This window comes from Girardinichthys multiradiatus, chromosome 23, assembly GCF_021462225.1.
Source record: "Girardinichthys multiradiatus isolate DD_20200921_A chromosome 23, DD_fGirMul_XY1, whole genome shotgun sequence".
NCBI lineage: Eukaryota > Metazoa > Chordata > Actinopteri > Cyprinodontiformes > Goodeidae > Girardinichthys > Girardinichthys multiradiatus.
Genome location: NC_061815.1, coordinates 27,918,729 through 27,946,615, shown reverse-complemented (window position 1 = coordinate 27,946,615; position 27,887 = coordinate 27,918,729). Strand labels below are relative to the sequence as shown.

Sequence of the window (27,887 nt, the reverse complement as noted above, 5' to 3'; positions counted from 1 at the left end):
ATCACCTGACGGGGGAAATCCAACAGGCCGCAACACCATTGGCCCACCACCCTGTAGGCAGGCTTATAATAATTATTAAACAATTGCCTGGGCCCATGACTTCAAAACCTTTCATCATTAACCAGTCGGAGTTCAAAACCAAAAAAAACTGCATTAGGATCACTTTGTTTTCCAATCTGTAAACATAGAAAGCAGCACAAGCAGTAACTTTCTCTAAGTATATTATGTCCAACACAATATCTACATGTGAACTGCGCTTTCTTACCACTACACTGTTATAATGATATTAACTACTTGAAGGGGGAAATAAGTGATCGTTTCACCACTAGGTTTGCTGTTGTGCACTGCCTGTAGACCAAAACAAAGTGTGTCAATATCCACACCTCCTTCTATCGCTGCTGTGTTTAGCAATAACACACCTACTTTTAAAGTATAAAATGCTTTTAAATACGGCAGATTTTGGTCATTTGGTTAGTTTGATTATTGGTACCGGCCACCATATACATAAAAAGAGTATAGACAGCTCCAGACGTCAAGGCAGCGTCTACTCTTCATTTCAGTCACTTCTTTGTAGTTATTTGTCATATCGATTCTGGGCAATTTGTCTTTACAGAAATGTAATTTATGGCTTAATGTAATTTTGTGAAAGCTCTACCAAAGGGGGTACCAATGATCCATCACTCTATGGAGGTCATACACCCAGCCCATCACAGCATGGCCTCAACGCCTCTGGTCCATCACCCAGTGGAGGCCATACAGCTCACCCACCAACTATTGGGGTCAGTACACCTGACAGCGGAAAAGCAGCTCGCCTGGCACCATACCGGAGAGATGCAGGCAGCTCATCTGACGAGAGCAACTTCCCATATGAACAGCAGGTTCAAGTTGTTTTCTTGTGACAAGAGAAACATTTTTGCCATTTGTTTGTCAGGCCTTGACTTTATTAATGGTCAATGACCTCAGGTTTTCATTCCATATACCTCCCACTGACACATACCTAAGTATTCCTATCAATCTATCAATCTATCTGTCTAATGTATCTATCCATCTATCAGTCGATCTAATCTACCTACAGTTGTAGAAAAAATTATGAGACCACTTAAAAACGAAGTTTCCCTGGTTTTACTATTTATAGGTAGCTGTTTCAATGAAATGCACAATTTTGTTTTGTTCTATTACCTACTGACAACATTTCTCCCAAAATTTAAATGGAAAATATTTTATTTAGAGCATTTATTGGCCAAAAATGACAACTAGACAAAAAACCAAAAAAAATAAAGTCAGAACCTGAATGATGCAAAGAAAACATGTTCATACTAATTCATCCTAAACAACACAAAATGAATATTTTAACTTAGGAGGAGTTTATACATCACTTTTAGTGGGATGATAATGTTTTATCCCAACAGTGTTTGTTATTATCTTCCTATAAAATCAGATGTGGTTCAGGTGGTCACATAATCGGTTTCTCATTAAGTAGGGTGAATGAAATGAGTACCATACATGTAGCGATACTTTTAAAGAAAGATTTGTAAAGGGGTCTCTTAACTTTTTCCGTCCCTGTATATATCTGTTGTAGCCTGTGCAAGATCATGTAGACATGTTTTTAAAGCCTTTAACCATTGTAAAGAGTAGCTTGGTGTCATGTTTCGATTTAGAGGTGGACCAGAGGTGCAGGACGAGCAGAGACAGTTAGTGAGATGATCACGCTTTAATGAGTTGAACCAACTTACAGATGCCGGTGCGGGCTTAACAGACGATCCAGGTAAAGTTCATGACAACAGTCCTGGTTTCTGGATCGCAGGACAAACTCCATGCAGCAAGAACAAACTGACAAAATAAGACTAATTTAGTTCAACCAAATTAGACTAAGGACACCGCCTCGAACAAAGACAAAGATTAACTTAAATACAAACGAAGGTGGACCTGAAACAATAAGGCAGGTAATCAGGTGGGAACAGGACACAGGTGTGGACAGACTAGGAGACTGAGAGGCAGGTGAACCAAATAGGGATAAATGAGAACATGAGGAGCCAGACAAGACAAACAGTAAACAAACCCAAGAGACCAGAACACAGGAAGATAACAGACCTAAGAATACAACTAATAACACAGTTAACAGAGTAGAACCTAGAAAATAAAACACCAGAAACGAGGACTCAAGAACTAACCATACTTAGTAACAGAGAAACACCTGATTAAATGTAAACAAATAACAATCCAAAATTCCACATCGTGACAGCTTGGCATTTTCTCATTCTTGAATTGTTTGTACAGTTTCTCCCTTTCAGATCTAGGCCAGGTCAGAGAGCTTCAGACTCATTGCGGCCATCTTCACCATCGGGCCAGCAGGAGCTCTTTCCTGGAAGCGGCGTATTCATCTCATTGTTCTGCCTTGCTGCCATGAATCACACATCAAAACCAAGTTAAAAGCCTTCAGCTGATTCAGAATGCTGCAGCAAGAGTTCTGATGAAAATTAAAAAGAGAGATCATATTTCTCTTATTTTAGCTTCCCTTCATTGGCTCCCTGTTAAATCCAGAATAGAATTTAAAATTCTCCTCCTCACATATAAAGCCCTTAATGATCTAGCTCCATCATACATCAGAGATCTGATTGTTCCATATATTCCTAACAGAGCACTTCGTTCTCAGACTGCAGGTTTACTAGTGGTTCCTAGAGTCTCTAGAAGTAGAATGGGAGGCAGATCCTTTAGTTATCAGGCTCCTCTCCTGTGGAACCAGCTCCCAGCTTTAGTTTGTAAGGCAGACACCCTGTCTACTTTAAAGGCTAGGCTTAAAACTTTCCTTTTTGATAAAGCTAATAGTTATAGTGGCTTAGTTTATCAGGGAGGGAGCCTTCTTCTCTCCCTGTTGGATGGAGTAAGGGGGAGTCAGGTTTAGCCTAAACCGGCTCAGTTATGGTTGAGGTCCAAACACACCCTCCATTTCTGCTACCTGTATGACCCCTTCTCTTTTCCAATGGTTATAATTAGTCTGACAGACAGAGGTATCGCAATCCTTGTGGTTTTTAGTATAACAATGACCATCAGTGGGACCCTTTGTGAGGTGCCTTGAGACGACATTGTTGTAAATAAGCGCCATTTAACTAAATAATCTGAACTGAAACTATCTGTGTAGTTATGCTGCTATAGGCTTAGGCTGCTGGAGGACATAATGACCACTTTCACCCTCTTCGCTACATTCTCACACTACTCTCCGATTTTGCATTATTTGCTGTTATTTCAACTTTTAACTTTATGTTCTCTCTCTTTTCTCTTCCTAGAAGCTACACCTGGCCTGACTCTGTGTCTACCTGTGACACCTTTCTGGAGAGGGGCATCGTCCGAGCATCTGCTGGCAACAACTAAATGCTCACCCTCTACCGATGATCCACATGGCCCTGTCTTTTAGTGTTTAACCATTTCTCTCTCCTAGACATGGCGATTGACTGAGCTTAACTGTAACTAATTATATGTGCTCTCTTTCAGATTCTAACTTTGAAAACTGGCTCAGAGTTTATCAGATCCTTCTTTCTAGATGAAACGACTAAAGGAGCTACATCCATTAACATTTACTTTTCCTTCCCATAGAAAGTACTCCTGGATCAGTGCTTCTTTGTTCTCTTTGTGTCTCTGCTCTGTTCTCTCTAACCCCGAGTCGGTCATGACAGATGGCCGCTCACACTGAGCCTGGTTCTGCTGGAGGTTTCTTCCTATTAAAAGGGAGTTTTTCCTCTCCACTGTCGCTACATGCATGCTCAGTATGAGGGATTGCTGCAAAGTCAACGCCAGTGACTGTCCACTGTCTCTACATGCTCATCCGGGAGGAGGGAATGCTGCGAGTCACTGACTGGATGCAATCTGCTGGGTTTCCTTAGATAGAAAAACTTTTTATCCAATTTGAATAAATAACTGAATCTGACTGCACTGTTCAATGGTTAGGACTAATTGGAATGTATGTACCTGACTGTTGGGAAGTGCCTTGAGACATGTGTTGTGAATTGGCGCTGTATAAATAAAGAAAACTGAAAAATTGCATGTGTCTGTTTCATGCACTTTTTGATCATTATAAAAATGTAAAATATCAAAGCTCAGGCGTCCAAAATCATGTTTTAAAGTCTGTTTTTGAGCCCCATTTGCATCATGTGTCACCTTTAAGGATAACAAACTATTGTTTACATTTATTTTTATGTCTAAAAACAAACATAGGCATACATCACACCAAACACAAATATGGTCTCTGATTATGTGCAACAACAAAAAAATTTGAATAATTTTATGAAGCTCATCATATGTGTGTCCTAACATTTACCATGTGGAGTCTTTATGTGTTCCTAGCATTTGGAGGTGAGACGAGGCCATTTGTCCTGGTGGGGGTGGGGAACAAAGCTGCAGGGTGGTGACTTCTCTTCACTCATTTGTAAACTGTAGAGGGAGGGAATTAGAAGTCAAATAGTAGAACAGGGTGAAGCCAGGCAGAGCTGAGACATGTGTGTGAGAGAGACTTAATCCTCAACAAAGAAGAAACAAAGGGAAAAAGTAAAACTCATGTGTTAAGGATCTTAAATTTGACTAACATATGTAACCATGAAATTTGATAGGCTTTAAATTAGTAGTTTGATACCCTGAATGAAACTTGAAACATCACTTGAAGATTTTGGCTCCTGTCAGAGAAGACACACAGTTGAAGTAAGTAACGAGTATTTCCTATGATTTCTCTTGTTTGTGTATGTTGTAGATGGTAATAACGTAGATGTGAACTGGGCGACAGCTGGAAGAACCCGCTGCAGACACGTGGCATTAAACAGGCGGACACAACTTTTTAACTTCGTCAAGCGCCTATCGCTTCTCCATAAACCCGCGGAAATGAGCAAAACGCGGAAAGACATGGAGGACACATTAGGACGTTAAGAAGTGACATTTTTATGTAATAACAGTGAACTGCTCTGAAAAAGGAGCCACGGGTGGGTCGGAATTGGCAATGAGAGTCTGCCATGCTTGAACCTCTTGCGCTTTCCTTCCTTGTTGTTGTAAACCATTGTTTCCGTAAAATACGTGGACTGAACTTCCTTGGCAGTATGCAGACTGTTGATGGAAACACACAACCTAACTTCCCAGGTCTGATTTCACCACATTTTAGACTTTAACATCATTTAACACTGGTGTTTCATCAGGCTAAAGATGCGTGTTGCTTTCACAGGCTCCCTCCAGAGTTACAATTGACCAAAAAGTAAATCTAGTTACATTCAATAATACGCGAGATTTGAGCGCTTTTATTGCTGTTTATTTTCATAATTCATTTACAAAGAAAAATAAAGTGATATTTAATGGTTTTATTTATTTATCCAGGAGTTGGCAACCCTAACCGTAGCATATGAAAATAAAGTGCAAGTCCCAGTTTTCTGAAATTAAAATACAATTAAATGAAATTTAATGTGAGATTTGAGCATTTTCATGAAAATATTTGACTGTAGCAAAAGATAAAGTAATAGTCTATGGTTTGTTTACAAGTCTGAATGGAAGTAGAAAGGAAAAAGACAAGGCAAGTTTATTTGTGTAGCATATTTCAGTAACAAGACAATTGAAAGTGATTTACATGAATAGAACATAAGAAAAGAAAAAAACATTTCAGTGGAATAATAAAGGCAGTTAAAGACAAGTTGGACTACAGGCTATAATTAATGATTTTTTAGTTAATAGTAGAACAGGCTAAGGCAAGTCTGTGTTTTTAACCTTGATTTAAAAGAACTCAGGATTTTAGTATTTCTGCGGTTTTCTGGAAGTTTGTTCCAGATTAGTGGAGCATAAAAACTGAATGCTACTTTTCCATGTTTGCTTCTGGCTCTATGATGCAGAGTAAACTTGAACCAGAAGATCTGAGTGACCTGGAAAGTCTATACAATGACAACAAGAAATGACTTATAAAGTAACAATCGTATTTTAATGTCTACTCTCTAAAATACCGGGAGAATAAGGACTTTAAAACTGAGGTGATGTGCCCTACTTTTTTTTTGTTTTAATGAGGACGCGAGCACCAGTGTTCTGGATCATCTCCAACTGTCTGATCGACTTTTTAGAGAGACCTGGGAAGATGATGTTGCAATAATCAATTTGACTAAAGATAAACAAAATTGCAAAGGTTGAGTACCAAATGGGGTTGTGTCCTGGAGCCAGTTAAACACATTCTGGTGGCGTTGTCTGTTCTCTGTGATTAGGTCAGTATGTTTGGCTCACATCATTTTACACAGTACAAATTTGAAAATACTTACTGTGCATGGTGTAGTTGGATAAAACTGTTTGTGGCGAGGTGCATGGTTTTTTGCGGTCACAAATTGAACATGGGTAGCTTTCTCACCTATAGCAATGGCAGCAGAAGGTGTTTTTCTAAAGATTAATTATTATTTGTGCAGCTGGTTTTAGCCTAAAATGGTGAAACTGGAAACATTCCTGAAGTTTTCTGTGAAATTGTTGGGTATCAGATATACCCAGTTTTTCATTATCAAATGTTTGTAAATGTTCTTATATAGGCGTGTCATTGGCGATATTGCTATTTGTGTGGTTCTCTTGTAACGATGAAGCAACTCAACCAGAACCCAAAACGCAGCCAGATAAGAGAATGGTTAACCAAAAGTTTTAATATAAAAACAAAAAATAATAATAATTGGGTAGAAGAGGTTCGCTGAAGCGGTCAGACAGGAATGGAGGTTTATCAGGGAACTGAAATCCAGCCGGGGAGGAAGGGGAAGTGGACAACAGGAGGTCTTGGGGGTTCCAGGAACAAACAGGAGACAGAGAATATTTCCACCAACCAGATGCAGAAGCGGGAGACAATCCAAGGTAAAGCACTGGAGGGTTTCAGGCAGGGGTAGTCCAGTAATCCAGAGACAGGCAGGTTTCAGCAACGTGAGGTCAGGATATTTCCAAACAGCAGAAGGACAAGGCAGAAATCTGTGGTCAAAAAACAGGCAGGATCAGATAACCAGAAAAAACTCTCTTGAAACATGAATCAAGGCTTGAAAGCTGTGACAGAGGCAACAGACGATCTCGCACTCAGCTGGTGATGAGCAGCTGATTAAATAGGAGCAGCATAGTGCAGGTGAAGGCAATGAGTAATCAGCACAGTCAAGGTGGAGCTGAAGGGCTGGAATCATGACATCTCTTTGCTTGTTAAAACTGATAATTATGATTTTGCACTGAACCAGTGAACGCAGCATTGTCAGTCCTGCAGTGGCTGCCCCTTGGAGTCAGTAACCGGACCCAGGCTAAGGTCACCCCCGAGGAGAAACAGCTGCCTGCCCGGCAAGGAAGCGTTGGAGAGTTGTCCCAGAGTGTTTTGTTTATTTTCTTGGAAACTTGAGAGGATAAAGAGTTTGTCCTGCGGTTCTTTATGTCCTGCAGAGATCGATGAACATGGCGGGTCGAGGTCAGCAATATTGCCCAGCATGGAAAAAAGAGCAGCACTGGATGTGAGAGGGAGGAGAAACACTTTTAAAGAAAACCTGGACACAGGATGAATAACACCGTCATTGCCAAATCAAACACATTCTGTCATTTATGTATTTAAATGATCCATGCACATAACCCAATAAGTCTCTAAATACTACAGCTCGGCATGATTCAAACGGTGGCAACATTGCATCATTCAGCTGGAGCTCAGGTATTTCAGGAAACAGCTTCCAAATATGGTACTCCACATCGCAGGCTTCCCGCTCTCCCTAAACACTCAGCCAACACACTTCACAGTGTTATGTCTGGATTCACAGCTCCCTACCAACACTAAGGACACATTGGTACCTTGTTTTACTTGTTGGCGAGTATTTGTTGTGTTGACCTCTCTACATTATCACAACAAATAGGTTCTCACAGCCTGCATATTCTAGGTACAGCGGAAGGCAAAAGTATTTAGCCATTTTTGTTTTACAGTTTCTCACCTTAGAAACATAAAGTTCAATCTTTTAATTTGGATTTTATTTGTTAGACCAACGTAAGGTTGTTACACAAAAGAAAAGGAATAAATGGTTTTCTTTTTTTTTTCCACTAAAATTGGACAAAGTGTCGCATGCATTTCCATTCCGCCCCTCTGAGTCAGATCTTTGTAAAACTACCCTTCAAGCTATTGCACCAAAAAGCCATTTGGAGTATGTTTCTAACATATCTGAAACTTTTGCCCCTTCTTCTTTGTGAAGTAGCTCAAGCTCAGCCAGATTGGATGAAAATAATCTGTGAACATTCTTAATTGGATTTTGAGTCAGGCTTTGACTGGGCCAATCTGACACATGAAAATGCTGTGTTCTGAACCATTCCACTGTAACTGTGGCTGCATGTATAAAGTCGTTGTCCTGCTCGAAGACAAACCTCCGTCCCAGTCTCCAGTCTTTTGAAACTTTCCAGATTTTCTTCAACGATTGCCTCCTATTTAGCTTACCATCACCTCTAACCAATTTCCCCTTCCCTGCTGAAGGAGCACATCCCCAAAGTATGATGCTGCCGCTACCATAAGTCAGCCTAGGGATGGTGTGTTCCAAGTGATGTGCAGTGTCAGTTACCCTCTAGAAAAAAAGTTTGTGGCAAACTTTAAAACAAACTTTAAAACAACTTCTGGCTTTCTTCTTGTGTTCTTGTCACTTCTTCTTCATGTTGATTTATCACAAGTTTGTTGATGGTACTTGATGAAATCTTTAAAAACTTAAAGGACTGTCTAACACTTTTGCAAGGCACCGTAGCTGCAGCTGAATTAGAGGGCAATAAACAGGATGGAAACAAATCAGTAGAGCATTGCTTGGATTGTCTTGTGTGTCTCATGTGCTTCTTTAACCTGAGCTTGGACACTTGATACCACAGTGACACACACACACAGTTACTCTGATACCCTAAAGTCATGGCTCCTGCTTATTGTCTTCCAAGAACTTGTTCCCAGTGTGTGTGTGTGTGTGTGTGTGTGTGTGTGTGTGTGTGTGTGTGTGTGTGTGTGCATTGAGGTGTAGTGTTTATCTTGCGTCTCTGACAGCTACTGTTGGATACGCCTAAGCTAAGACAGAAACCTTTATCTTTTGGCTCTTTATATACTGACTGTCTTCCCTCAGGTCTACATATAAACTGTTCCTTATATTGCCAAAGACATGTTCAGAACTACAGCTTACTTTAAGTACCATAAGTTGCAAAATATGACAAAAATGTGTGAGCTACACTATGTTGGATATGAACATATATATTTAAAAGTGAAAGTAGGGAGTTTATTTAGACTGCCTTTTGCACTGACTGCAGCATTTTTTTCTGCTGATGGTGAAATTGTTCAGTCCATATACCATGTAACTAAGTTGCCTGTACTTTTTTACAACATTACCAGTAGTCCTGTCCTTTGATTTATTCATATACTGATGTTTTAGTCTCTATTTTATACATATATATGTGTGTGGGGGGTCTTTCTGCATGGAGTTTGCATGTTCTCCCCGTGCATGCGTGGGTTCTCACCGGGTACTCTGGCTTCCTCCCACAGTCCAAAGACATGCCTGTTAGGTTAATTGGTAACTCTAAATTGCCCTTAGGTGTATGAATGAGTGTGTGCTTGGTTGTATGTGTGTTGCCCTGCGATGGACTGGCGACGTGTCCAGGGTGTACCCCGCCTCCCGCCCATAGACTGCTGGAGATAGGCACCAGCTCCCCCGCGACCCACTATGGAATAAGCGGTAGAAAATGACTGACTGACTGACTGACTATATATACACACACACAGTGATAGAGCAAATAATACAGGCAGCAGAAAAAGAGTAAATGATCCAAGTTCTTCAATAGAAGCATGCCTTCAGACCTCATAAATTTTGCTTTAGTTTCATGCTGACTTCCTTAATTTACTCTTATTCAGAGTCCTCATTCTTACTGTCTGACTTTATTATCAGGCTCATTTGTGGATTTACACAAGAGAGTGAATAAAAATGGTCTCGCTCTGTCACCTCCATGTAAAGGACAGGGGGAGTTGGGTGTGTGTGTGGGTGTGTGTGTGTGTGTGTGTGTGCATGCCTGAACACAGCAAAGTTTTTCATCACGGGGTGTCAGTTACAAGGAAATCCTCCATTTGAAATGCCTCTTTTAGCACACAGGCTGCTTGCTGGACTGTGACTAATCACATTACACACATGCAGAGACAAATCAGTCTCCACCAGTTTGTCCAGTATGACACATGTAAGAAAGATGCCCTGTTTGAGGTTCTGACTGTAGCCACCCTCCACTGCCTTCCTTCTTTTCCCCTTACCCCCTTTTTGTAGCTTCACATAGTTGGTTAATTTGAATCATTGTGTTTTATTTAGACATTTTTCAGATGAGCATTATCAGATTTGTTTTAACTTCCCTGCTGCAGGTTAAAGTGACCAGTGACCTGTCCTGTGGATGTGTGCAAACCCAGTTTGCATGCATGCATCCAGTTTGTTTGGTTTGGCGGTTCTTCTGTTTGAACATGGTCTGCAGTTGCATAAAAGCCACTCGTTTTGTAAACCAGTTTTATCCCATAGCGTTTTTCCACCAAAGAAACTCTCATTCTTGAACCAGTTCTGTTCACGTGCCTAATACGGCCCATAATATGAAAAAGGAGATGGCGACTCTGTGCAAGAACAATGGTATGTACAATGTTTTTACTTGCATATGTTCAGCAGCCATGAGTGTAACAGAAATGAGTAGGTAATATATTTGTTTTTAGTGTGTTTATGCAAAGATAAATAATGTTTATACAGTAAGTTCTCCGTCTTTGCCGCCGTGCTTGCTGCTTCTGGTTCACATTGGTTCAAAATCCCGTTTGGGAACCGGAACGGGCTCCGAACCGTGCTTGTGGAAAAGGGGTAGAAGTGACATAAAACTAGGACTAGCTGAAACCTGTGCTGCTTACTGATGGAAATAATGGCTTTTGAGATGCAGGTGTGATGTGCAGAACAAAAGCAATGCAGTTTAGTGTTTGTTGCCGCTCATCCATATTAATAAGTGAGAGTATTATGGGTGTATTACGGTGGATAATGCATGGCAAAGTATAGGTTTACAAAACAATGACAACATTCTGGCCCAAGTAGGGGGCAAGTTGAGAGATTAAAAAATGCGGAAACATTAAATGTCCAAGTCTTGGAAAGGAAATCACATGAATGTCATTCATTTATTCTTTTATAAAACGTTTTGATGTGACAGCAGATAGTAACAGCAACATTTACTAAAATACAATATTTGCACACTCAAAAGAGCAGGAAGGTAAACCTATTACCCCACCCCTGGGTCCTGCGACATTATTCCCATCACTTCTTATTCATCAAGAAAATATACTTAAATTACTTAAATTTACACTAATTGAAAGAACTATTAAGAAAAAGTGAAACAATAAAATGCATTCCATAAAGTAGAACCCCTGTGACTATCAACTGACAGACAATTATGAAATGTACAGTAATATAAAGGGTAATAAATGGTAATAATGATTATAGTAATAATAATGTACAGTAATAAGTCTGATATTCATCTATAATCATCTTTTTATACCGTGTTTTAAACTGTTTCATGTTTGGACATCGTTGAAGCTCTACATTCAGACTGTTCCAAAGATTCACCCCACAGACAGAAATACAGAAACTTTTTCTTGGTTTTCTAATAATCTTTGTTTGATAATGACATGCAGCTACCACTGAACTCATAAACGCCTTCCCTTCTCTTGAATAATTTTTGAATATTTTCTGGCAGTTGGTTATTCTTAGCTCTTTAGAAATATTAGAGCTTTTTGTTGTTTAACTACGTCAGTAAGTTTCAATACTTTTGATATTCTAAATAGTGGCTTAGTATGATCCAGGTACCGAGCCTTGTTAATTAACCTAATGGTCTTTTTTGTATTATGATTAATGACCGTAGTGTTGTTTCCCTTAACCTCTGTGCAGCAACGTAAATATTTTAAAACTAAGCAACAGTACGAAATGCAGAATGCTATTTAATCTAACACATTTAGCTTTATTCAATATAGAAGTACGTATGGATATTTTATTTTGAACATATCTGATGTGAGGTTTCCAGTTCATTTTCTTATCAATAATGACACAAATAAATTTGACAGTTCCACATTCACTTCATTTATCTGTGTTTTCAGTTTCTTGTCAGTTTTACAGTTCCCAAACGACATTACTTTGGCCTTGACACTTTTTTTTTGCTCTCGGTGGAAGACACACGCGTTTTCTCTCCCTCCCTCCCTGCTGATCCCTGCTTCTGCTTTTCTCTGTATTTTTCTCAGAGCCTCGCTTTGCATATCCTCCAAACTTGTAAATTATGGATTTGGTCAGCAGGTCTCTCAACGTAATTGATCAAATTTCTTTGACGGGAAGACAGGGTAAAGGAGACCCTCTTGTCCAGACGGGACGTTCTTCTCTGGATACACAATGGATTCTTGCCAGCAGTGGAAGATTGTGTGCCTGACTACAATGTCGGTCAAGGACATAGAAAATGTGTACATATTTGGACTTTTGATAACAGGATTTCTGCTTTTTGGAGTTGGTGGTTACCTGGCTTATCGAGTGATTCGCAAAACGTGGGCGGCTGTTCAAAGCGTTCCAAAGTTTCCTGCGATGTTAGATGGAGTCTGTAGAGCGGTCAACACTCAGACTGGAATGTGAAGAGAGCAGAATCGCAAGCTGGACACAATTCTTGAACAGAATCGCAGCCTGGCAGCGGTTGGACTCAGAGGTTAAAGGATATAATCCTGGAGAAGTTGTACACTCGAGATCTGCAGAAAGTACCAGAAATTTGGCTATTTGGATTCGCAATTGAGACATACCAGTAAAACTCTTAAGGTGGTTGGAAATTCACAACTGCCTGAACCACAACATTTATTGTTTTTCTAAATCTGGCGCCCCAATGTGGCCTTGGCAACTTCTGCTAACTGGCTATCGACAAAATATCTCCTGGATGTTATATAAACACAACGCTCTTCCCCAGCACTCCCCTACCAGCTGTGTGCTGATAGGACTATGCAGCCGATTGATAAAACTTCCATCTCTTCTCAAGGACAATGGCGCTTCTATCAGTGTTGACAGTCTAATTCTTGCAAACACACTCAGACTTATATATTCGCACCCTCAAGATTCTACCGTACCCTTGCTAAATCTTCACTTATGTGTGTGCTTCTTATACCTGCTGAGGTTTTTTGTACTATTTCAGACTCTGTTCTGCTAAGAATAGTCTGAAATATGATTTTTTTTCCTCCTATCTTACTTTACCTAAACGTATGATTTCATTAATTTGCATAGATTTTCAGATTTCTCAGAAAGATTACCAGCAAATACCAAATAGTATTAGTATTTGAAAATTTGACTACAGCTGTTTTTACACCAATGACCAGAGATTTTTAGATTTCTTAGAAGGATTCATAGATTTTAAAATGTCTTAGAAGGATTGTATTACAACAATTCAGACCAGTGAAAGCCAAACATTAGTATTTAAAAAGTTTGGACCAACCAGTGACCCAGCTTCTCTACCTAGACTTCAGTGAGTGCACATGACTTACTATTTGAATGATGGGACCACAGCTGCCTCATACCAGCGACCTCAAGGATTAATATTATCATTTTTCTTCTAGCACAGGATGAATTCCTTACCACAGAGGACTTAATGAGCTAATTACCTCTATTAGAAAGATTGGATTAGAACCAGCTCTTACCAGTAAACTCCCAAGGATTATTAATGTCATTTGATTTGTTTTTCTGTGTTTGATTTTCCATATCATTGTAATGGTTTTCCTCATGTACAGCACTTTGAGTGCCTTGTTGCTGAAAAGCACCATAAAAATAAACTTGACTTGGCTCACATTTAAAGAAAGTTTGTTACTATTAAACTATATCTTTAGCTTTTTTGTTTCTTCTGTGACATCTTTTAACAGCTGCTCCAGATAATCTCCAACACAGAAAATGTTTGTGTCATCAGCAAATACTACAAATTTCATAACTTTAGATAGTTTGCATATGTCATTTACATGAATTATAAAGAATTTAGGACCAAAAACTGACCCTTGAGGAACACCACAAGGACCGTCCAAACACTGTGAACACATATCTCCCAGTTCTACACACTGTTGCTTCCAGTATGACTAGTGTTCTTGATCATTTTGATCTGAAACCATTTTGACTTTCAGTGATTATGTTTTTCTAAGAATGTTTTCCAGAGTCAAATTTTCATAATGTTTCGAACAGATTTGACCCACAAGCAGAAAGCAATTCAGGAGACAGAGTTTTAACGGTAAGAAGTTTATTAACAGTATGTTGAAATGTCCAGGAGACTGGAACCGGGACACCAATGATTTGAGGGAGAGATCTGCCAGAGGGGGGTGGAGAGACCAGGAGGTTGTTTACCCGTGGGACCGGAGACAGTGAACACTGGCTTGCCAGGATGATTGATGGTCCAAGAGTTTCTGTAGTTGGTGCAATGGAAGGAGGAGGGTGGACAAGGTTCACAGAGGGAGATCCACGGAGCGAAGGAATCAGGAGACTGCCAGCTGGTTTGATCCAATGAGGAAACAGGAGGCTTGAGTCTTGGTTCATGGAGCTGGATAGCTTCTTTCCAGAAGACGGTAATCCAGGCAGGGTTCGATGCTGAAGGCAAAGTCAGGTTCAGGTGACCTGCAAGGCAACAAATCCAAAATTACAAAAGAGCAAAGCAAGGTCAACGCAGAGGCAAAGTAAATGTGGCTTGAGCAGTACCACAAAGGGCAACACTCAGGCAGTGAGTTGCTGGCAGCCAGTCAGTCATTTTCTACCACTTATTCCATAGTGGGTCACAGGGGGGCTGGTGCCTGTCTCCAGCAGTCTATGGGCGAGAGGCAGGGTACACCCTGGACAGGTCACCAGTCCATCGCAGGGCAACACACAAACAACCAAGCACACACTCATTCATACACCTAAGGGCAATTTAGAGAGACCAATTAACCTAACAGGCATGTCTTTGGACTGTGGGAGGAAGCCAGAGTACCCGGTGAGAACCCACGCATGCACGGGGAGAACATGCAAAGTCCATGCAGAAAGACCCCAGGGCAGGAATTGAACCCAGGACCTTCTTGCTGCAAGGCAACAGTGCTACCAACTGTGCCACCGTGCAGCCAGTTGCTGGCAGCCTCCTCCTTATATACTCCTCAGCAGATCATCAAGGAGATAGAGAACATCTGTCACCTCTCCTCCGGTTCAAAACGCCATCTAGAGGCTAAGAACAGAAATAGCACCAAATATAGGAAGATCTTTTGTGGATGAAGTTAGAACTCATACATTTCTATTTATCTAATTTAAAAAACAAGAGTTTAACATATAAGGATTTAGATCCTGCAGTTTGTCCTGGAAAATATAACATGGCCCTTTTAAAAGTTAACATATTAATTTCGTAAACTTCCCCTGGAGTTTGCAAAAATGCAAAAGTATTGGGTTACCCCTGTTGTACAACCACAGAAATATGCAGAACATAACATTTGTCTCACTTACTTTAAAAAGGGGAAAACTATAAAAAAAATATTTGTATGTTAAAATCATGAAGCGACAACCTCGCTTAGCAGCAGATATCTATTCTAAAAGCATATACTGTCTAAAAAAATAATACTTTGATTTGTCTTTTTTTATTTTTCCATATTTGCTATTTTCACATTCTTTCTCCATTCTTCCTCAAACTCTTCATCACAGGGCAACAGCCATGGCGCCTTCTCTCGTTCAGGCCTACAGGAGGCGCTGGTGGATGGCGGTGACAGCGGTGATTGAAAACCTTCTGTGTTCGGCCGTGCTGTTGGGCTGGGGTTCTCTTCTCATCATGCTGAAGAGGGAGGGCTTCTACTCTCACCTTTGCTCGGGTAAAAAGACCAAACTTTTAAATTTTCATGCTGGTCTTGAGAACTTTGTAATCTGCTGTGTGACCAGAACGATTGATTTGGGAACCCCAGAGGGTGTCTTTACCATCAGAAGGATATCCGAAGACATTTTTAAAGGCTGTGTTCTTGTATGACAGCTTTCTGATCAGTCTTTTACACCTGATCCCACAGGAAACGACTCTGTGTTCGTGCATTTGGGGAACTCCACTATTGGGCATGCCTCAGACTGGCAGACCTGCGTAGAACAGGAGGAGATGCTGAACCTTGGATTCACCATCGGTTCCTTTCTGCTCAGTGCCACGACCCTGCCGTTGGGCATCCTGATGGACAGGTTTGGCCCGCGTCCGATTCGGCTGGTCGGCAGGTAGAGTCACAAAATACACTGTGTCCATTTTTCTGTGAAGTTCCATAAAGACACCACACCCTGGTCTAGTAGCTCGTCAGAAAAAAGTATAATTAGCTAATTGCTGTAATTGGTGAACAGGGTCACAAACCTTACCGATACAAGCTGATAACAAAGTTTGCGATTAATTTAATAAATCCATAGAAATGCTGATACACAGTTTTTATAGCAGTTATCACCACTTTTTATGTGCAGTGCAGCTTTATGTGCAATACACATACATAAAACTGGTATAACAGAAGGCCTTCCTTTTTCCAACATGTTTATTTAAGATTGTCGCTTGCCTTACGACACATTCAGTCACGGTTTTTACCTCCATAATTCCTTCACTGCTGCTGTAGATCTGGGCAATTATTAACATGGACAGAAAGCAATCCAGATATTAGGAATTCCTTTTATTGTCCTCATAATTTGGGAAGTGAGTCAACATGGGTGGGACATTTTTGTGTTTGTATACGGAAAGAGCAAACTTTACAACAATTAGCCAGAGAATGATAACTTCAGCATGAAGTCATGTGCAAATTGCCAGTTGCTGCCTAAATCCAAGATCACTGAAGTCTGACTGAAGGACATTTATGATGGACGTCTTGCTCCCTGTGGAGTTTTTGGTTAATTCACTGTGGGTTAGGCTTAACCTTTGGGTGTCACTCAATTTTTTGCCTTTAACGCGAAAAAAATAATTCTTGTTCTTCAAGATTTCCATGGAAGTATATTTATTCACATTTTTTTGATAACTTCAGTCCACTTCATACAGCCATTATTTATAATTTTGTTTTACATTTTTGTAACATCTTATATCAGTGTTATTTAATGTATCTTCTTTTTTTTAAATCCCATGTACTGAATGTAGAGTGGATTATTTGCCGGGGGGCTGTAAAAGTCAACTAAAAGTAGATTTCTTTACTCCACATATACAAAGTGCTAAATGTATAGTACTTAAAAAAATATCTTCACTTGGTAGAGATCAATAAAAAATGAATGATGAAGGGATTTCACCACCAGAGAATAAAAAAAGAAATCAAATTGTAATGATTGAAAAAGTACATTAAGGGGAGTCATTGGCACAAACAAATGCTGAAGGGTCACAGATTGCATTATTTAGTTAAAAAAATAATGCAAAATTAAAATTCACCCCAAAAACACACAACCAGGCCTAATGGTATTCCATTCACAGAGCCAGGGGGTTAGGGTGTGGCTGCTAAGTCAGAAAAATCCAGTTCAAACTTGAAATTTTAATTGGCCTATGAAGTCTTTGTGGTTGGTGGCGAGTTCAGTATCTATGAAGTGCCGGGATTTCTTTCCACCAGAGCTTTTTTATTTTGCAGGTGGATCAGGAGCGTTATTCTGTTTGCCAGTGATTTGGTCATGTTTGTGTTATGTTGGGGACCCAAATGACAGCAGGACAGAGGGATGTGCATGGATTACTGGATGATTACAGAAAAAGATGAAAACAAACTACAGAGCATGAGGAAACCGCACAGGAACCAGGGCATGAACAACACTAGAATCCAGCAGAGAATGACAGAAAGTGGGAGGCTTAAATACTGGGAAATGTGACTACTGGAGCGAACACAGATGGGTCTAATAAAGTCCTCTATTAGGGGAACATGTAGTGGTCACTATGGTTAAGCTGAGGAAATACAAGAAAATAGTTGGTAGAGTACACAGGGATTACACAAAAAACAGAAAGAGCACAACCTATGATGAGTTTGCAGATGACGCTACTGTGGTCGGACTCATCATAGGTTCATCATAGGTTCTGAACTTCCTGCCTATAGGCAGGAAGTTCAGAACCTGTGGGTATGGTGCTCTGCCAACCACCTCATCTTCACCACTACAGAAACAAAATAACTCATAACTGACAAACATAGTACACTTCACCAGCCTCTTGTTATTGATGCCGAATGTGTTGAGAAAGTGCATTCATTTCAATTTCTTGTTCACATCTCTGACTGTTTGTGATGGTCATCAAACTCCTCAGTAACTTTTAAAAAGGCACAACAGCGCCTCCACTTCCTGGAATTCTCAGAATAAACCATCGGAGTCAAATAGCTCCTCGTGTCTTTTTACAAATCAACAGTCGGGCGTACCCTGGCCTTTTGCATTTCTGTGTGGTTTGCCAGATGTTCTGCTGCTGATAAGAGGGTCTCGAGAGAATCATTAAGGGTGCACCCTCCCCTCTCTGTCAGACATTGCAAACAGGCACATTCTCTCAAGAGCTGAAAATGTCATTTAGGACACTACACATCATCTGTTTGACTGTTACCCTCCGACAGGCGCTACAGATCCACAAAAACCGGAACTTCCAGACTCACAAAGAGTTTTTTTTTCTCCATATGCCATAATTGTGTTAAATAATCACTGGCCTTAACCCCTGTCCTTTATGATTCATTGCAGTTCCTTATTTGGTCTTTCCTGCATCATCGTGGCTGTGTCTGCCTACAACCCTCACGGTTAGTACAAAACCTTTCGTTCGATATCAGAAAAATTTTACAATGGCGATAAAATTAATAAATATTACAATGACAAAATCAGTTGCAATAGTTACATTTATTTTTCTTTCCTCTCTTTCTCATTTGTACTCCTATCACTTTGTGACCTTTAGCATTTTGAGCAAGGTCATTTGTGTTTAGTGTGAGCATCTGCTGCAATGAGACTCTGCCTAACTGGCTAAATATTACATTGGCATGTAAAATACAAGTTCATAATATGTTAGCCATCATTTGTCACACATTTAAAACAGTCCTCCATACACTGATACTGCAATGATGATGCACTCTACATTCTAAAATCAGATTATATTAGCCAGTGGTAATGGTTGCATTTTACCTTTAAATGTAAGAATGTAGTTTTATTTGAGGAGAAACGTAACATTTGGATGATTCTCATCTCTGCAGTTCTGTCAGCGCTCATCTTCTTGGCTCTCTCCCTGAACGGCTTTGGGGGCATCTGCCTGACCTTCACCTCCATCACGGTGAGACACATAACAAGAATAAACAAGATGACAGAAATAACACACAAGCAGATACCTAAATATAGCTTTCAAGGATAGAAAGAGCAATCTTCTCTTCTCTTGTTTTTGTTTTTCTACATCATGACTATATGGGGTGAAAAATAACAGAGGCAGCAAAAAAGGAGAAACAGATGGAAAGTCTGGTAATAAATTAGTTGTAACAATGGTGCCAGTAATACAGCTAATGAGCTGAGATGCAGCAACCATCATTTAAAATTGAGGAAGTCACCTCAGCTTGGTTTTCTTTTTGTCTAGTGAATAAAAAGTTGTTCACTTCAGACAATTTGTTGGAGGTTTTGTTTAAGACTTCCAGGGCTGCACAGTGATACACGGCAATGGAGATGTGATGATGCTAGGCTGCATGACCAACAGTAGAGATCACATCTATTAATGAAATTATTAATGCTTCTGTCGCTACCAAATTACAGCTGGATAAGGCGACTTGTGATCGCTAGAACATACTTAGGCATTTTATAACCTGTGAGCTACATCCAGCTATTTCGGTGTTTTTGACTGGTCAATTTAAAAACGGGATCAAAAAAGGTTTCAAAGATGACGTCTTTAGCTTCCTGATTTTGATTGCTATGTAGACTTCGGTCCATGGCGAGCTCTAAGCCCTAATAAAACTGAGAGAGATACGAGTTATGTAAGAAATGTTAGCTAATGCTAAAAGAAAGAAAGACTGATGCAGGATGTAGAGTTTTTATTTCCAGAAGGTAAAGTAATATGCTCAGATTTTGGAAACAATGTGCAGACTTGTTCTCGGGAAATATCAGACTGAGCATACACTGAACTATGAGACCTCACACGTTTTTAGCAGAGAATTATTAATATTTAGTAAACACAAAGTTTCAGTTCCCAGGACAGTGGGTCACATTTTAAAGTTCATTTGCAATGTCTACTGTTGCCAGAGGAAGCTGAAAATCATAGTCACTGTTAATCAAATGTATACTTAAGAAATTGAGTTCAGCCAAAGGTTTGGCCCTCAACAACTGTAGCAGTTTTAGCTCTTAGGGGAAAAACGATTGCCCACCCCTGCTGTAGAGGCCTGGCAGAGGATAAAAGTCAAGACAGAGTTTTTTTAGTGACACACAGAGGTGGGATTATGTCTGACAAAGAATGTGGTATCTATTTAGAGCACTATAAATAACTGTATCTGCCAAAATGCCAGCTGACCAGATGACTCCCATCCTCCAGAGCTATGCCAGAGGATAAAAGTCAATTCAAAGTCTTCTCAGTGAAGCACGGTGGTGGTCTCACAATGCTGGGTGACGTGTATGACGAATGTGATGTCATTTGTAGCACCATAAATAACTCTGTGACTTCTAAAAGGCTGCTTGAAAAACTAACAGAGGATTCAAAAACACATGCTGTAAAAAAACCTAAAAGAGGAGAAAATCAACAAATAGAAAAAAAAAACAGACCAGGTTTCATACCCAACTTGAATCAAATTGAGGACATAGAGAAAGAAGATCACCTGGATTTATTTGCAAAAGATTCCCATTGTAGATTTGTGGACTGTTAATATTCTAAGTAGTTATTTTTTTAATTTTACATGGAAGATCTACCCTCCTATTCGGCATGTGTTGGTTTTGTGTTTTGTTTATCCTCAATTATTTTGGGTTGTGTTTTCTTCCTCCTCATTCATAGCTCCTTTAGTTATTGTTGTTTTTCTTAGTTATGACTTAGTATGGTTGTCTCTTTGTTGTTATTGTTGCTGTTATTATGATTATGATTATTATTATTATTGTTGTGCTCTGTTTTCCTTAGGTTCTTTAGTTTAGTTTCCCATATACAGGTCCTTCTCAAAATATTAGCATATTGTGATAAAGTTCATTATTTTCCATAATGTCATGATGAAAATTTAACATTCATATATTTTAGATTCATTGCACACTAACTGAAATATTTCAGGTCTTTTATTGTCTTAATACGGATGATTGTGGCATACAGCTCATGAAAACCCAAAATTCCTATCTCACAAAATTAGCATATTTCATCCGACCAATAAAAAAAAAGTGTTTTTAATACAAAAAACGTCAACCTTCAAATAATCATGTACAGTTATGCACTCAATACTTGGTCGGGAATCCTTTGGCAGAAATGACTGCTTCAATGCGGCGTGGCATGGAGGCAATCAGCCTGTGGCACTGCTGAGGTCTTATGGAGGCCCAGGATGCTTCGATAGCGGCCTTTAGCTCATCCAGAGTGTTGGGTCTTGAGTCTCTCAACGTTCTCTTCACAATATCCCACAGATTCTCTATGGGGTTCAGGTCAGGAGAGTTGGCAGGCCAATTGAGCACAGTGATACCATGGCCAGTAAACCATTTACCAGTGGTTTTGGTACTGTGAGCAGGTGCCAGGTCGCGCTGAAAAATGAAATCTTCATCTCCATAAAGCGTTTCAGCAGATGGAAGCATGAAGTGCTCCAAAATCTCCTGATAGCTAGCTGCATTGACCCTGCCCTTGATAAAACACAGTGGACCAACACCAGCAGCTGACACGGCACCCCAGACCATCACTGACTGTGGGTACTTGACACTGGACTTCTGGCATTTTGGCATTTCCTTCTCCCCAGTCTTCCTCCAGACTCTGGCACCTTGATTTCCGAATGACATGCAGAATTTGCTTTCATCCGAAAAAAGTACTTTGGACCACTGAGCAACAGTCCAGTGCTGCTTCTCTGTAGCCCAGGTCAGGTGCTTCTGCCGCTGTTTCTGGTTCAAAAGTGGCTTGACCTGGGGAATGCGGCACCTGTAGCCCATTTCCTGCACACGCCTGTGCACGGTGGCTCTGGATGTTTCTACTCCAGACTCAGTCCACTGCTTCCGCAGGTCCCCCAAGGTCTGGAATCGGCCCTTCTCCACAATCTTCCTCAGGGTCCGGTCACCTCTTCTCGTTGTGCAGCGTTTTCTGCCACACTTTTTCCTTCCCACAGACTTCCCACTGAGGTGCCTTGATACAGCACTCTGGGAACAGCCTATTCGTTCAGAAATGTCTTTCTGTGTCTTGCCCTCTTGCTTGAGGGTGTCAATAGTGGCCTTCTGGACAGCAGTCAGGTCGGCAGTCTTACCCATGATTGGGGTTTTGAGTGATGAACCAGGCTGGGAGTTTTAAAGGCCTCAGGAATCTTTTGCAGGTGTTTAGAGTTAACTCGTTGATTCAGATGATTAGGTTCATAGCTCGTTTAGAGACCCTTTTAATGATATGCTAATTTTGTGAGATAGGAATTTTGGGTTTTCATGAGCTGTATGTGGCATACAGGTCAATCATCTGTATTAAGACAATAAAAGACCTGACATATTTCAGTTAGTGTACAATGAATCTAAAATATATGAATGTTAAATTTTCATCATGACATTATGGAAAATAATGAACTTTATCACAATATGCTAATATTTTGAGAAGGACCTGTAGTATCTCTGTGTTTTATTTATGGTTAGGTATTTGTTCTCCCCACCCTGCACTCTTCTGTCGGTCTTTGTTACCTTTACATTTCTCCTAAGTCCTCCCAAGTCTGGTTCTTCTAGTTTATCTTATTTCTCCAGTTCCTCCTGAGAGGTTAGTTTAGTAATGTTTACATTTTGTTTATATTTATTCTAGTCCCCATGTTCTCTGCCTTTTTTCCAGTCAGTTCAGTCAGTGTGGTTTTAGGTTTGTTTACTTTGTAATCCGGTTTGCTTTATGGGTTCCTTATTTGTTCTTAGGTTGCTTAGATCTTAGGTTATGGTGTTTATGTTCCCTCTAGTTTCTCTGTTCGTGATTATTCTTGACTCTCATGCTTCATTTGGTTTATAGCTTCGTTTCGGTATTGTTAATCGCTTCGCCCATGCTTTAGTTTTTGTATTTGTTTCACCTGTTCCTTCAGCCTTCCTTCTTCGTTGTCACACCAGCCTTTGTTCTCCCACTGTATATTAGTTGGTTTTGTTTCATTGTGTGTCGCTGGTTCCTTCGTTCACAACTCGATTCACTACCCTGTTCCATGCCATGTGTTTCCATGTTCCTGCAGTGTCTTATGTAAGTTTTTGGATCTCAACTCTGGTTAGTACCTGCAGTGTTTTTGTTACATTTTGTGAATTTTTGAATAAAACTCAAGATTTATTCAAGATGCTGCTGCCAAGCTCTTGTCTGCGCTTTGGTCCACCCCAAACCCTCACCGTGACAATAGGTGGTATATCTTTTAACAATTTTACAGTTATATAAAATTTGCTTTATGATAAAATCTATTTCAATGTGTACCTGGAATAAATGATCAGGGAGGTTTTAGCAGCTGACAGCCTCAGCATGTTTGGGTCAGCTGAGTGTGTTGTGACTGGGAGCTGTTTTAACTCACACTAATGTAAGGCTGGGAAATGTAGGCATGATGGGTCAGCTGCTACCAGTATCATTAGGCGTGTTTATTCTTTCCAGCTGCCTCTTGTTTCCTGGCGAGTGTTTGGAGCTGGGCTGTTTGTGGGTACATTGTGTTTACACCAGAGCAGCATATGACCTCGCAGAGGTGGAAAATCTGTCATGCTTGTTTGGACCAATGACGGCCTGGGGCTGCCCACACACCCTCTTGCAAAGCTCCACCCACTTACCTCTACCTAAAATACCCAAGGGCGCATTTTGTCATGCGTCATCTCTGTCGTCTGATGCCCCTCACTGTGTTCACTTCTGTTTAACTGTTGTCGGCTCCTAAACTTGGATTTGGCCCATTTTCAGCTGTGCTCCAAACAAACATGATTTACAAACTGTTTGCATTGTTATATTTTGCACATAATGATTACATTATCCTGCAGCCTCTATTTGCTGATGGTAATGTGAAAGGCATTGTGAAAAAAAAAAAAACACCTGCTTCAGCTAAATAAGTATTATTTATACCTTTACGAAAAGCTGCTGGCACTGCAGCTGACATTTTTGGCAGTTTGCAAAAGAAAACATTTGGTTTAAAGCTTGTTTTAGTCTCATTACAAACTAAATTCAACATAAATGGGTTAAATTGACTAAAACAATTTCAAATTAGTCGCTCTCCAGGTTGAGTTACAGTTGCACTAGAGTATTTGCTATTTAGCTTTGTTATGCACAAACTCCTTCAAATAAAAAACGATTCCTGAGTTATTTAAATTTTTTGGTGGTTTGGTGAACAAAAACATCTTTATCTGAGGCACAGCTTGTTAGGACGTGAACAACGGACGAACCCAGAATGCAGACTAGCAGGCAGCATGACAGTAGGTGAAAAACAATTTAATAAAAAACAAAAACTCACTCACAGATGGTGACCGCAAAAACAGACATGGGCAAGTTGGCAAGACAGGCTTGGCATGATGAAAACGCCAGACTTGAGCATGATTTGAAAAGATGTTTCCGCGACGACTAACAGATCAGGTGTGTATATATGGCGTGAAAATCAGGTGGAGCAAGGAGACAGATTAATTTGGACAGGTGAACCGAATAAACTTAATTGACAGAGAACACAACGTGACAGGAGCAAAACATGGCTTGAACGTTTTTTTCCAAGGAAACAAACTAATAGAAATATAACTAGAAAAACATGAAACAAAAGCATAAACAGGAAAATAATAGAAGCATGATTCAAGACCTGAACTGTGAATAAGACCAACAAGAACCCAGAAACCAAAAACCAAACAACCCCAAATCATAACACAGCTCACAATGGTGGACATCTTTCATTTTGGGAATAAAAAGCTTCTACAGGAATTTTAGAAATCTGTGGCAGCTTTATGGAAATAGTAGCCGTATTTTCCCTTAAGGGGCAGATGTTTGTCTGCTGTGTGTGAGAATCGTAGTCTGGCTATTACACACATACTTATCAAGGCTTTTTATTGAAAAAAAGGTTTGAAACCATAAAGCAGACATACCATTTTTTAAATCCTTCCTTTTTACACTTAAATCATTCAGTTGGGGTCTATATAAAGTGGACCTGCAATGCTTCAGTCTGAATTCCTTGTAATTGTAGCTGCACAGGCTCTTCTTTTACCCCTGTTCTGAAGAGGAAAACGAAGAGGAATGAAGCAAGAAATGGAAAGTAAAGAAAATGTATATTCTCAGATTCAATTCTGATTATCAGTAAATCTCTGATCCATGGATTGATATCTTCAACCATTATCTGATAGAAGACAAAATCATATATACATGTTATTTATTTTGACTATTTTACCCTACATTACAACTTTAGTAAATGCGATTCGTCTCTGTTTTTATTTTTGTTGTACATACTTATTTTGCTTTGTAATAAGAGGAATGTGTGAATAACACTAGCTCTATTGTATCCTCTCTGACTTAAAATGCAGTTAATGTGACCACAGCAGAGCAAACAGGTTAAACAACCCCGTAAAGCAGATTAATGTAAATAATGTGTCTTACGACCAGCAAAACAATTTACTATCGTTTAAGAACATATTAGTAAAATATCTAGTAAAAATTAGATACGGGAATCAAATAATTCATTCTGTTTTCCTATGTTTTTGTAGACGTGAGCTTTAAACATGCATAAGGTCATAAGTGTGCGGCTAACTGTGAATGGATGAGAGAGAAACAGTCCTTGGGCAAGACCCCACTACTTATATTAGATCCAATCTGGGATTTGGTGTGTTAATGTAGTGTTTTGATTGGTTTGTAAAACTGGTAAAGCTGTGTGTTAATACTGTCTGTTTGTATGCACTCTGTGGTTGGACAGTTCAGGATTTTTCGAAGACCTCTCTGAATGAAAAAAATACAAATAAATAAAACGTAAAGGCATGATGGAAAATATTAATATTTAGTATAGGCTTTCTCTATTTTGCTGTATTTTCCAAATAATTTTGATGTCAAAGCCCCTGTCGTTATTTGACCTCTCAGACACATAGGTAAAGTTCATTCTGTTCCACTGATTAAACACAAACACACAGTTAATATTATACCTGCGCTAATGTTAGGTTCGCCTAACACTCATGTTCGTCCCCGTCTGAACTCCGGTTCCGTCTGATTGGGTTTATCGAGGCTCGTTAACCTCCAAACTGATGTAGTTGTTGACATTTTGCAGAAGGAACAGCAGAGCAGAAGGACAAAGACACACAAACACAGATATCCTGACTGAAAAACAGATGTCTGAGAGTTATGAGTCAAAATTGAGGGTTTTTGCATAGATCTCCAACAGTTATCTATATGGAATCTTGAAAAAACAATAAAAGACATACTAGAATAAATAAGAAATACTAGAATAAATAAAAATAAAATTAAAACAGAGAATAAGACCTAAATAAAAGATTTCAAAACATGATTTTTGGGCGAGTTTCTGACGTTCTCATGCTCACATGAAACAAACAAGATAGTCAGAAACTGCATACCTCCGCCACCCAACGCAGATTCACTGACACCATAGAAAAAAATCCTTCCTTGGGCTACGACACACTTCTGGTAAAAAAACAAATTCGTAAGAATGCACCTGTAACCTTTTCCATAAAGTGACAGACAGACAGACAGACAGACAGACAGACAGACAGACAGACAGACAGACAGACAGACAGACAGACAGACAGGCAGACAGGCAGACAGACAGACAGACAGACTCAACTGAATCATCCTAGATCCTCTATGGTGGAGGTAATAACCAGCAATGGTTTAACCAGTAACAATAAAAAACTGTGTTTTCATAAATCTGTAAGGTCAGCAAAACAAAACATAAACTGAAAATAGCGTCTTTTTGATTTCATTAATTAAAATAAAATTTAACCAGAAGCAAAGCTTTGAAATTTGTTGCACCTTTACCTGCTTTCCTACTAAACCAGGGGTGTCCAAACGTTTTTGCAGCACTGGCCAAACTCGCTAAGTTGAAAGCACTTAACCTTTAGGGCTAAATGTTTTTTTTTATATATATTTTGTTGGTGTAGAAATAGTTTTTAGTCTATTTCCAGCAACAATAACTTTCTTCGAAAACCTTTGCTGTATATAGCCAAGTTTAATGAATGGATGAGTCCAAGTCTGTTTTGGATTAAAAACTCGCTGGATGTTTGTGGCCCTACATACTATGATATTGAAATGGAAGCAAAATAAAATAGATATTAAAAGAAAGTATTTAGTTTAGTACTCCATTTAAGAAGATGTAAAGTTGTCATTGAAAACCTTCAAAAATTACAAAAAGTGTCCATCCTCATCAGCTAGAGGACCAAAATTTGACTATTCCACACAAAATTATTCCAAGGGACACAACTGGCCCCAGGCCTCACTTTGGATACGCCTGTACTAAGGATTAGTCATTGTTACCCTGTGACGAACCCATCAGTAATGGTTTCACAGATTACAGGAACTCGTTGTTGAATATCAGCGAGTCTGTTCCTTTTAATAGTGCCACATCTCTGCCAGGAACACATAAAACTAGTCCTGCTTGTTTAATAAGAGCTGCGTGGTGATTCTCAGCGAGCGCTTCACCTGCATCACATCAGTGGTCTAGGAAAAAAAAAAGAAAGAGGCTTTTAAGCAGAAGTTGCTGCTGGATCTCCTGCTGGTGATAAATGTGTGTTCAGCTGTTCCTTCCTGGGGTTATTGAAGCTATTGGTCAAATTTGCTCAACGCACAGAAAGCCACTTCGGGGAACTATACATCACTGAGACAGTGATCATATGGGTCAAATTTAAAGAAAC

At 39.7% G+C, this 27,887-nt stretch overlaps 1 protein-coding gene across 1 annotated transcript in view; it reads left to right on the top strand.

The window, feature by feature from the left end:
* Nucleotides 1-4,448: 4,448 nt before the first annotated feature.
* Nucleotides 4,449-27,887, top strand: part of slc43a1a (solute carrier family 43 member 1a) — a 38,440-nt gene continuing 15,001 nt past the window's right edge. The window contains exons 1-5 of the mRNA XM_047353698.1: nucleotides 4,449-4,689; nucleotides 15,669-15,832; nucleotides 16,022-16,214; nucleotides 18,651-18,706; nucleotides 19,151-19,227. Of these exons, the coding sequence (XP_047209654.1) occupies nucleotides 15,679-15,832; nucleotides 16,022-16,214; nucleotides 18,651-18,706; nucleotides 19,151-19,227 (480 nt within the window). The 5' untranslated portion in view covers nucleotides 4,449-4,689; nucleotides 15,669-15,678. The remainder of the gene's footprint in view (nucleotides 4,690-15,668; nucleotides 15,833-16,021; nucleotides 16,215-18,650; nucleotides 18,707-19,150; nucleotides 19,228-27,887) is intronic.